We start from the raw sequence: 12,469 nt of genomic DNA, 5'->3' as shown, positions 1-12,469 counted from the left end.
CGTGTCATGGTGCACCGATGCAGTAACTCATGTAAGGGAAGCTCTGATCAAGTATTGAGTGTATGTACTGTAAAGTACATGGACATACTCTGCAGTGGGCTGACACCCCTGTATTAATATCCTTTTCATTAGCTGTAAGCCAGAATCATCCAAAGTAACAAAAATGATTAGTTGAAATATATAACTGTGTATCTGCAACTACTCGATATGAGTGATATGAATAATTATGAAAACAGCTTTCAAAGACATTAACTTCACTCTTAATGAAAATGCATGGTATGTCATAAATGTTTGCGTCTGTGTACAAGAAGATCAGAGAGACATTATCTGTGACCTCCACTATACTTCTATCCCCTCTGCTGTTGCACACCTTCTGCTCTTTCCTTGCATTTCACAATCCTTGGTAGAAAATAACCGACTCATTTTTTACATCTCCTACATGGGGGTGAGAAGGTCACAGGCAGTGACAAAGAAAGCGATTACGACTAAGCTGAGAAGGGGGACTGAGTTGCATTAGATAATAGCTTATTATACAATAATTGGACTGGTTTTCTTACACCATTATTTCGTACATGAGTGCAACAGTGAGGAGATATCATTTTTTAGTTTTTGGTTTTATGCCACAGTAGTTAAAGTATCATAATTTTCTCAAAGACTTCATAATGGGACTGTTAGAAATTTCTCTTTGTCTTGTCATTCTTAAGTTGAAAAGGGAGTGATTGAAAGCCCGAGGACTCTTAAAGTCATCGTCGCAATCTTGTTCATATACTCAAATTGCATGTGCTCCTTTGTTAATCCGTGGGAGAGTTTGTTTTTTTAGGCTATCACACAATAATATGTAATTGTAAATAACAACGTTTTATTGCTCAATTGAGCGCTTCAAACAGAATCAAAGTACAGCTAAACAGCCACTCACAAAATAAATGAGATAAACTGTTCTGCAACAGAAGAAAAATATGAAGTAAAAAAACCCGTAACAAATTAAATATAAGTAGATAACAAATAAAACTTGTGTAAGTCTGTGATGCATTTTAAATGTGAAAAATTAAAACTATCAAGAAAAAATAAACAGAATTTCACAATCAAGAAAAGGATTTCTGAAAAAATATGTTTTCACCCCCACAGAGTCCTGATCTCAGAGCAATCATGTCAGAATGAAATGGAAGCATACTAACCCAATCTTTGTGGTAAAATGTTTGCATTTATTGTTGTGTCAAATGTTTAATCAACAAAGAACATATGCACTGTGTTCATATATTTTTATGCAGAAGTTAATGATAATCAGCTGTATGTTATAAATCATAACAGCATGAGAGGAAACTTGGCCTCAGCAGCCCCCGGTTTTCTTCTGATCTGTTGGCTTTTCATAGCGCTTTGGTTTTTTGGCAGGCAGAGTTATTACTACTATGTTGGCAGTCAACTTGATTAGAGAGTTTTCTCTCTTGCCTGCCTACAATAGTGCTGTCAACAAGTGCGCCATGACTTATTTTATGGTCTTTTATTGGATTAACCCGCAAAAAAACTGTTTTCAATTTATTTTTCAAATAAGAGACTTTTAAAACTCCAATTAGCGTGTCCTAGTCTCAGCTTACTGTTGAATCTTTTCTAAATGAATTATTTTAGGTCCTCTCAGACTTATATTCTTAATATATTAACACAATATGCATAAAAGTGGTTTTTGCATGATGCATAAAACAGCCATAATGATATTTAGTCTTAGCAAACATGAATATGATGACATTTGACTTTTGAAAGTTTACTTTTAATTATGTATTTTTAAGTTTTTTGACTAAAATGTCTTTCTAATGTGTTAATTTGGGTTGATTATGGTGTTTGTTCATGTTCAAGGGTGTTAGATATTAGTTTTCTGCCACATATAAAGTTTCGAATGTACACATGATCCTACTTTTGTAGGCCATAGCATTTAGTTTTGGTCTGTTTCGACCAGAGAACCTTCCTTTGCATGTTTGTCATCCTTTTTTCTCTCTCCACTCTGCAATAAACACCATGTTTATGCTCAAAATCAATTTACAACTAATAGTAATAGTGGATCTTTGCAGCTCCTCCACAGTTTCTAAATACCACTAGTAAATAGATAACCTGTGAACGTAGTTGGTGGCACTAATTGTATTTAGCTGTGTAAGAATAAAATGGGGTACATCTGAATGCATGCCACACTTTTCAGAGTTTTATTGGGAAACATGTTTGAAAAGCATATATCATTTTCTTACACCTCACAATAATGTGGTTCATTGAGTTAGTCAATTACACGACATCTCCACAGATAAATATAAGTTTGCAGTTGCAATGAGAACGTTTAAAAAAGTTTAAAGGCACAGTGCTCTGTTAATGTTTGGAGCAAAGTAGCCAGGGAGAATTCAGCTTCGGAAGTCTGTAGTACCAATTCTTTCTCAAAAGCTCATGATGGTCCCTGGTGGAAAATCCATACTGTTTTGTAAAAGTGCTGGGTATTGTGGAAACTATTCCTAGATTAATAACATTTGACAGCTTTCAAAAGGTCCTGATGGGCTCTGTGTTGCTGCTAATTCACAATCAACAGTCACCTGCTGCTTTCTGTGCACAACCAGTTTAGACTTTTAAGGCTTCTGTTTAATGCCTGCTGACTTTTCTCCACCCAAATAAGTTCTGTTTTATGCATGTATTAAGAGATTAAACATTTAAATGACTGTTTTGTTGCTTTAATATATCCATTAATTTACTGCAATGCTCTATTTTCCCAGGACACTGAATGTTATTAGCAAACACTGGTTTCCAAAGTACGAAATGCAACAGTTTAGATTTATTATTTAGAATGTCCATTCTGTATGCTTCAGCTTGATGACAAATTTTGGTTTTATGTTCAGTTCTATTTACAGTCCTTACAGTTGTAAAAGCTGTCCTAACATTCAAAGCGATGAGATGAATACAAAGGACAAGTAATGGTGTTGTAACCAGGGGCAACAAAGGTGATGGAGAGTCTATCCATCTATTGGGAATACAACAAGGCTTTCGAGGCAGCCGTGTGCTGATTCCATGTGCCTACGTACAATAAAAGGAGTGCATGTGCACCCGTCTGAGTGTGTCCATGTAGTCAGATCATCTCTGAGTGCTGATGACAGGGTGGATTTTTCATCTGAACGGATGAAAGGCCTGAGTTATGATGGTGTCCATATGCAGGTTCCCTCCTCGGACCACAAATGGAGCAGCTCGGACTCTTTATCATTATTAGCTAGCCTCCCAGAGCTCCGACAAAACAGAGGGCTGCATACACCATCCCCCCTTGCCTCTATTTCATTTGTCCATTAATGCCATTTTCCTTCTGCTGCTCCCTGCTCCATCCTCTACCTGTTTCTTCCCTCGAGAGCAGCTTCAAGGGGCAAAGAACATTTTAGGATTTATGATCAACAACAGCTCTAGTCTCTGTTTTGAAGAATACATTTGAGCTTTCTTGTGGAAGCTGAATAAGAGCTCGTGACAAAGTATTAAGATGAAGATTTTCTTTTCCGAGATTTAAAAAAGTTACAATTTCAACACTACCAGAATTTTATATCATAACTTCCCTATAATTTTAAAAAATGAGATGCCAAAAAAGCTTAGTGTGACATGAGACTAAGGTCAGTATTGTGCATAAATGTGTTCAAAAGAATCTGCTCATGAGTGGAACTGAAATGTTTAAAACATTTAATTACAACAATCTGTCTGTGCAACTAACAAACACAAAAACATGGCTCTGATACTAAGAAAATGATTGTTTTAAAGTTTTCAGGGTTGTTATTTTTGCCTGCTTCTGTCTATGAGCTCTGTCAGGTCACCATTCCTGAGTTTCATCAACATCTTCAGATACTTTAGCATCCGTATCACCCTCAACAACCTCAGCTCAACAATCACTACCTCTAGAATAAACCAATCCTTCATTTTTTTACACATCGATGTATACCGTCACTGGTATCAAGCTCAGACTCAGATATTAGCTCCAGTTTCCTGCAGGATTTTTTGTCATGTTTCGTAAATTAGCATTCCACAATCAAGAGAAACTTACTACAATGTTAAAACAGACACATATTTGTGTCTATATAAATATTTACTGTAGTTGAAGCATTTCTTCAGAACAGTGGAGTACTATGTTTCGAACAAAATAAGTACAGCCAGTGATGCATGATGGCCACTCTGACAAGGCTAAAATAAAAGCCTTGTCAAACATGTCATAAATTTCAGTTTCACATTTTTATTTAAATACCATAATACAGTGAAACTGTGGTATTTTCCTCAAGGTTATACCATCAGACTCCTGGCATATGCCTCTTCAACAGGGATATTGGCCCACAGTCATCTCCGGAGTGATTTAAACCTCACTGAATGTTTTTTCATTTTATAATCTAAGGTGGGCAGATTCATCACCGCCCTCTGGGTTTTGATGAGCGTTTAGAAGGAGATCATTTGGTATCAGCCTCAGACTATCCCTGGGACTTCATAGGTACACAGGGGTGTTATTGATTGTTCCAGAAGCACCTCCAGTCCACGCGGGCAGGCGAATCAGTCAGTGCGAAAACACGCTTTCAGCTGGCAATCTGCCACCGGAGGATCACAGCAAGTCGTTTCCTGCTTTCCACAAATCTTATATGCCTAAAGATGCCATAACTCCTCTCACTCATCCCTTGCAGTGAGCTGCCACTGATATTGGATTTCTGCCCTTTTCAGATTAAAATCGTTCAAATACAATCTTGTGGATTCTGGCCGTATTAGAAAAATGTGCTCCCGTCAGCGTTCTGCAAGGCGGATTTCACTTAAACCGAGAATGCACTGTGAACTATGACCCAAGTTCTCATACAGTCCTCACATATCCCATCTGTCTCTGATATGGACAGCCTCTTCAGAGCTGTAACTCAGCCACGACTAATGCTGTGATTTGCTGAATTACTTGCATAAGGAACCAGATTACTCTCATCTTTGGATATCCTCACATCTGTCAAATTTTACCTTCTTTTTGTACTTTTCTGTTTAGTCTTTCCCTTTTGCATTGATCTAACGGAAAACCAGTGTTGTCCGCAAGAAATCCAGGCTCCTATCCAATTCTATCAGTCTTATTATCTCCAGTTAGCTGCCTCAGACAAAGACGAAAAGCTGACATGAACAAAAAATAAATAAAATATGACCACCATTTGTATGAATGTCCTGTGTCCTGCACTCCTTGATTAAGCTGTTTTTGTTGTTGCAGCAGATAACAACAAAGTCCTGTCCTCCTGCAAAACAGCATTAGTGAATATTTTTTTTTGCTGGAAAATGTTTTGACATCTTAACCTTCCAGGGTTAAGATGTCAAAACATCTTAACCTCTTTTCAGGGGGAAACTGAAAAGTTTTTACTTTTCAGTTTCCCCCTCGTCATTTGGCTACAGAAAGTTAATATAGATGAGGAGAAGATTGATGTCCTAACAGTGAACATCAGCTCTGGTTTTAAATAAAGGCTCTGATGCTCACAGCTTACACTAAAAGATAAGAAATGTTGAATACATTTTCTATCTTTATCAACAGGAGTAAAATTGACCGATTTGTGGCAGCATATATATGTTTTATCGGCTATTGAATTCAACTGCATTATAACAAATAAGATGTAGTAAGAATATATATCTGTTTCAATTGCTATGGATTTTTATTTCATTTTGTATTGTTTAAGTTGCTTTTACTTTTCATATGCTGATGTGTGTAAAACGTTGGAAGACTCATATGTTATGCACTTTTAAACTTTTGTTAAATACATTTTCAATCTGAATGTGACTTTCTGGTCAAATAAAAGTATCAGATTCAGCATGATGCGCAGTCAGTTCAAATTAGATATTTATAGATCACTGTCTCATGTTTTACATCAGTTATGCTTGCTGATTGGCAGACAAATTTCAAAGTCAGAAGCTCACATACACTAATGTTCTGTTTGGTAGAATTGCCTTTTATACTGTGTAACAATATGTTCTCGTTGTTCCTCTACAAGATTCTCTCAATAATTTCCTTGAATTTTATCCCATTTCTCTTTACAGAATGGGTGTAACTGAGTACAGATTGTTTTCTTCTTCTCTAAGCGGGCTTATCTTTGAATCATTGGTACAAGGCTTCTTTTACTATTGATAATGACAATGTCTTGCAGATTTAAGTCAATGGTCTTCTCTGGGGTAGAAGCACACATTTTGCAACAAAACACGTCATCTCTGGAATAGAGAATCTATCTAATAGCTGAACTACATAACGGATAGACATTCCTGTGGTGTTGCTAGTGCATATATTTGTTTGAACAAATGAATATAGCACATTCTGGAAATTATGCCCATGATGAAGTAGACTTGTGGAAGAACACAATTCTATTTCCGATATACTGGATGATTTGTTTTGCTTTATCCATGATGTCCACAATGAAGAAGCGTGTTTGAGGTATACCTTAAAACGTTCATCCATAAATGTGACTACAATTAATGTAAATATAAATTAACTTAGTAACTTTATAAACCATCACATTATCTTCGATTTTAAAAGCAACAAAAATCTTCTTTAACAAAAACTTCTGATTTTTAAAAGAAATAATAAAAAAGGATCTCAGAAAAAATGACATCCTCACCTTTATAGGATTAGTGACAAAAGATAATTGAGTCTGAGTCAGTGTTTTCAGTTTGGTTCTTTAGAACCCTATTATAGTAATACCAAGCCAAATATGTAATCCCTGAAAAGATTAGACAGATTAATATTATGCAGTAGTTAGATATTTCCCTTTTGAAAAAAAGTGTTTTAATTGAATTTGGATCCTTTTCATTTATTTATTAAGTGATGAGTTGTGCAAAGAGAGAACACGTACAATTGAAAATGGATACATATTAATTCAAAATACTGAAATTGTTTGCTAAATTTGCTAAATGTGATAATATTGTAAAACTAATGATGATAATGAGTTGAAATGTGAAGAATGGCCAAGGCAGAATCATGTGTCATTGTTTTAGTACAGGAAGAACCGGTGTACTTAAAAAAATAAATAAATAAATGATGGTATCGAGAGGCATAAACAGCATGTGGAAAAATTCAACTTAAGACATCAGTTGGCTTGGTGCAAATTGGTATTTCATATGTATGATGATCCTAAGCATACTGGCAAACTTTTTACGAAGTGGCTTAAAGAATATAAAGTTTATGTCTTGGAGTAACCATCACAAAATCCTCACTTCAGTCCTATTCAACATATTTAGACAGAGCTAAAAAGCTCTGAGAGAGCAATGGAGGTTTACAAACCAGAGTCAGAACAGTTCTGTCAAGAGGAATTTACCAAAACGTCAACAATTTTTTGAGAGAAGCTTGTGGAAAGATAACCAATATGTTTGAGCTCATTCATTCAGTTTAAAAAGCAAGTCTACCAAATACTATGGAATGTATGTAAATTACTGACTTTGAAAACTTTCTGTCTCTGCTTATTCTTGCATTTAGCAAATAGAAATAATTGCATTTACTGATTACTAGCTGATCTAAAACAGGAAACCTTTAGCTTGATATATTGACAGGCATTGTATGCAAATATTGGGTTTCGGGTTTATGTAAGGTGATGAAACATACTCATAAACTACAAGAATAGACCTGACAATGAAGGTGGTGGATGATGAAGATAAAACCTGCAGATGAATTGGCGGATCCAGTAATGTCATTTCCTTCCAATATTCCTCCTTCAGCTTTACATTTTGTCCTCTAAAGTGATTGCCCAATACATCAGATTTATCTCCTTTGCTTTTCATGGGGAACCAACTCTGAGAAAAAGGCAGGTGGAATATCAGGTCAGATGGCTTCATGGTGGATGACTTTAATATCCGCAACAGTAGCCAGCGAGGCTATACACTAGAATCATTCAATAGCCAATGAAGCCGCAGGCCACTAAACCAATATGGCACACTATGGCAAAATGGATGCGTTCCATGGAAACCCTGTCGGTCGCAGTGTAATTTAATCCAGCCCTTAGGACAAGCATCTCTCAACAGAAATGGAAAAAAAAAATGTTGGAGACTTTGGGGGGAGAGGATAAATTTTATAACTGTACACTAACACCCATCCATGCTCCCAAGTTGCGAGACTTTCATTTCAGCCCCCCATCTCATTTTGGTGGATTGCAAATTGGCTGTAAAAGGCAAAGAAAATCTGGTTACCTTATAACAGACAAATGGAGCAAACATCAGGTTGTTAAAAGGACAGAGAGGAAAGATACAGACTGGTTTGTAGGCACACACACAGGAGAGACACCACTGAGAGGGCTGTGGGATTTGATGTACTTAGCACACCTCATCTCGCAACTATGAATTACAGCAGAGTATGGTCAAAGAGCAAAACATGAAATAAATACAGCGCAGAGCTCTTGGCTGGCTGTCAGGTTAACTGCTTCATAAAAAAAGGTGCCAATTTATAAAGCAGATCAGAGTTTGGCTTAGTTTTCAAAAATAACGGGGGGAAAATGTGAAGGAAGCAGGCAAGGAAATTGAGCTACAGTGCCTTGCAAAAGTAGCCATACATCCTGAAGGTTTTCACATTGTGTGAAATTGAAACCACAAACGTTAACATACTTGATAGGGATTTAATGTGATAGACCAACTGATGTGGAGCGGAAGAAAAATGATACATGGGTTTCCCTTTGGTTTTTTGTAGAATAAAAATCTGAAAATACTTCTTGCATCTGTATTCTGTTGTATTTACTACAATACTCCTATGTAAAATTTATAGCAGAAGTCAATTTGTAAAGAGAAGCATTTGCTGGGTGCAATAAAGCTTTTCCTTATCATTTTCTCCATGTCAGGGGTGTGAAACAAATTTTCATTGAGGTTACATAAAGATCATTAATGTCCTCTAGGGGCCAGTTGTGGTAGAATGTATAAATACAACTACTGATTAAAATGTTAAAATATCAAAGTTTCTCTGTATTCTCACTGCTTCTCAAAGTTCTATTTAAATAACTTTAGTGGGCTGGATTTGACCCGTGGGCCTTGAGTTTGACACGTGTGCTCTGAAATCAAGCATTACATCTATTTTGCAATAATCAGGATATTCTTGAGACCAATGTATTGTAAAGAAACAGCAGTGAACACATCACCTGACAGTGGCTTCTCTGGCTAACCGTGGGTGTAGTCAGCTCCATTCCATTCTACTCCATTACCCTGGCTTTGATAAAACCTAATTTCCCAGGGGTTTTAACTTTAGATGAACTCAGTTTGGCTCAGTTCCACTGTCAAAGAAGCAGACGACGTAACATATACCACGAACAGAACAGGAGGCAGAGGATGAATGCAGAAGACAGACAGACGGACGGGCCCTCCTTTTTGAGATGTGGTTTTGTGCAGCTGGGAGAAAGTGAGCTGTAACTTTCAAACCGTCTCAGTTTGGACTCCCCTATGAATTCCACATCCATTTTAGGGAAGAAAAAGAGTTTTCTGTGAGAAACAGGAATGGTGTGAAAAGCTTGGCTGAAGTATTTGCTAGGATCGCTGCCATGCCACTTTCAATGCTCTGCATTGAGCACACAGAAAGTCGGGCTGAGGAATACTATGCCTTTGAGAAACCTTAAGTCTGGGAAGAGTGGTGCAACTTTGACAGTCAGGTCAAGTTACGTTATGTTACTTCATATTCTTCACTACTATAAATGTATGTGAGGGTTTAAATGTTGTTTTTTCATGATGCTGTTTGTTCAAAAGGGCCTTGAAAACAAATTCAGACCACATTTTTTTTATTATTTGTTATTGCTAAATTATAACCATGTATTCTTGTGCTTCAAACTCAAATTAATACTCTACTTTGAGTTTCTCTACCAAAGATGAAAAATGAATTATACATTGAAGTTTGTGATAAAATGTTATATTTCCTTTGTCAAAGCTCTGTATGTAAGGATGGCAGGTACTCACAGATGTAATAATATTCTCTGCCTGGTCGAAACTCGAAGCCCAAAGAAAAGGGAGTGAAGAGCTGGAACTTCTCTGAAAACTTTAGCGGCCCGTTGGGGGAGTGCGGCCTGTTGCACTCCCAGCGCTTGAAGCCCTTGGCGGTGTGGTCGCATGTGCTGTAGCCATCGTAGTTCACCATGTAGAGAACATAGCGCTCTGTTCGCTCCTCAGGCACGGAGTCCTCATAATGAGGACAGTAGACATCCAGGTAGTCATTTATGCACACGTCGATGTGATAATCACCACGGTGGAACCTGGATGAGAAGGAGAACAGAAAGGGTTCATATGTGCTTTAAAAGTTGCCTGAACATTTTTAAACTTCATTTGAATTCAGAATAAACTCAAACTCCTTTTATATTCCCTTGTGCTTGAAAAATTTATAAGCACACTCATTCTCGTGGTCCAATACCTTTAGATGAGTTGGTTTATCTATAAATCTTTGTCCTGCAATACGTATTTACTCACACATACCACCGCATTCCATCTAAATCATAGCAAAAGAGGATCTGGCCCAGAGAAAATATCCTAGCAAGTAAACAGATTTTTAGATCTCTCAAGAAAATGAAAACGTTTACTTGAGGATGCTACTGCAAAAAAAAGTGAGTGTAAAATAGACCTGGTCAGAAGGATACAGGATTGCAGGACGGCAAGACCGTAAATGTCACGATAGGAAAAATACGGAGCCAAGCTGTCTCCGAGGGCTGTGCAGTGAAGCATCTTTACAGCAGCAATGATCTAGAACAGGCTGTGCAGGGTCACAGGGTTGCAATATGTACAGGGAGTTTCATCAAAGGCCACACGCTGTCACCGTCAGCACACACACAGAGACTATTTCTTCTCCGTCACCCATCAAACAGGCATCTCATCTGTGGACCGAATTAGAGCTGTTTCAGTGTTGATTGTATTCCTGTTTATCAAAGAGGGATTTTTATTTATTGGTCAGGGGTTTCACTGAGCAAAAATGTTTCACATCTGAAATCCCTCAGACTGTAATGTTGAAACACACTATGACTTGTATGTACATAGTTGCCAAGTATACAGGTTCATGGCAATAAATTAAAAGTTCATATACTATAAAAATTAAGTAACACCATGATAAATATATTACATCTATTTTTGTTCACTTTTATTCTTGTGGTAATGGCTAATTAAACTGGTGGTTTACAGAGTGCTGTATTCTAGCATGATAATGGAATGTTTAGTGGAAGGAAAAAATACAGTAGAAAATTAGCAAAAATCACAGAAATGGTCACAGCTTCACTCCATTGATGCAGTAATTCTTCTAAAAGGAACAAAGTATTAGAGAGCAAGTACTAAGTGCATATGCTGTTCGGTATATGGACATACTGTTCAGTAGGCTGAGATTTCTATATTAAAAATCTGACTTTAATCAATCTCAAGCAACATTCTTATTTGTTGAAAAACTGAATTTGGAGGATTTTCAATAGCTAATCATAAAAAACACTGATAAATATTGAGACATAGCAATATGTGATGAATCTATGTGTTTCACTTCTAAAATTTATTTGTTGAAAAAAAACCTAGCTTTTCCATGGTATTCTGATCTCAAGAGACATACTAAATATATCTGTTATCTGTGGCTAACTGAAAGCCATGCGGGGGACATGACTTAATATTTTAGACCCACCCTTCGATGTTATAAGACAAGGTTACAAGAAGTTCAAAAAACTCTTAAGAAACTCTGCAAGTGCTCTAATTACATGCAGAGCAAGCAAGAGACATAAATAATTTTGTCTTATAAAAATGTAGAGCTTCAAGATTTATGGTTATAAAGAACTAAGGTATGCTAATGAGTCCTCACAAGATAGTGAAAATTACAGCAGAGGGGGAAAAGATTTATAGATTTTTTCACTAAATGTTTCAAGCATCCTCAGATGCTGGTGAAAAACATATACATTATAATGTCATAATTTCCTTCATCTTTCACTTTACTTATTTGCTTTCTGTTGTTTCAGTGAAGTGTCAAACTTCTGACTCTAACGAATTACTCTTAAAAAATGCTATGGGAGTTTATCCCCCCCCAAAAAAAAATGCAATTGGAAAAGTATTTGTATATCAAGATTTTATTTCTGATTCTATTGTGTTATATTTACAAACTAAGTCATTCCTTCCTTGGTGAAAGGTTCTTGGCAGACTCTGACCCTGCTGCCTGAACATACAGCAGACATGGGAACTCTTCGTACCCGTCAATGTCTTTCTATCTGTAATTGTTCAGTTTTGTTGAGCCTAAAATGTACCTTCAGGTTTCATGTTCTAAGCTTACAGGAGTGAAGTCCTGTGTGGTCTCCTTCTGCTGTCGTCTATCTGCATCAAAGTTTGACATGTGGTGCACCCAGAAACAGTAGCCTGCAAACTTGGCTGTAGCAAATAGTTATTTGAGGAAATATTCCCTTTTTATCACATTGAAATAGTCAGTCAATTCTATTCTGATGTCAACAAGGAATTGGATGAGCAACCATGAATGTGGTTTGCACATTCAGAACAACATAAATACCCTTTCTCCCTC

General features: G+C 36.9%; 1 protein-coding gene across 2 annotated transcripts in view; it reads right to left on the bottom strand.

Moving 5' to 3' along the window:
* The window catches only part of efna5b (ephrin-A5b), a 118,677-nt gene that overhangs the window by 16,725 nt on the left and 89,483 nt on the right, over positions 1 to 12,469 (bottom strand). For both annotated transcript variants that reach the window (XM_032577728.1, XM_032577729.1), the window contains exon 2: positions 9,904 to 10,196. In XM_032577728.1, the coding sequence (XP_032433619.1) occupies positions 9,904 to 10,196 (293 nt within the window). The remainder of the gene's footprint in view (positions 1 to 9,903; positions 10,197 to 12,469) is intronic.

This window comes from Xiphophorus hellerii, chromosome 12 (assembly GCF_003331165.1).
Source record: "Xiphophorus hellerii strain 12219 chromosome 12, Xiphophorus_hellerii-4.1, whole genome shotgun sequence".
Lineage (NCBI taxonomy): Eukaryota > Metazoa > Chordata > Actinopteri > Cyprinodontiformes > Poeciliidae > Xiphophorus > Xiphophorus hellerii.
The sequence above is the reverse complement of the archived record's forward strand: the minus strand, read 5'-3'. Positions and strand labels throughout refer to the sequence as shown.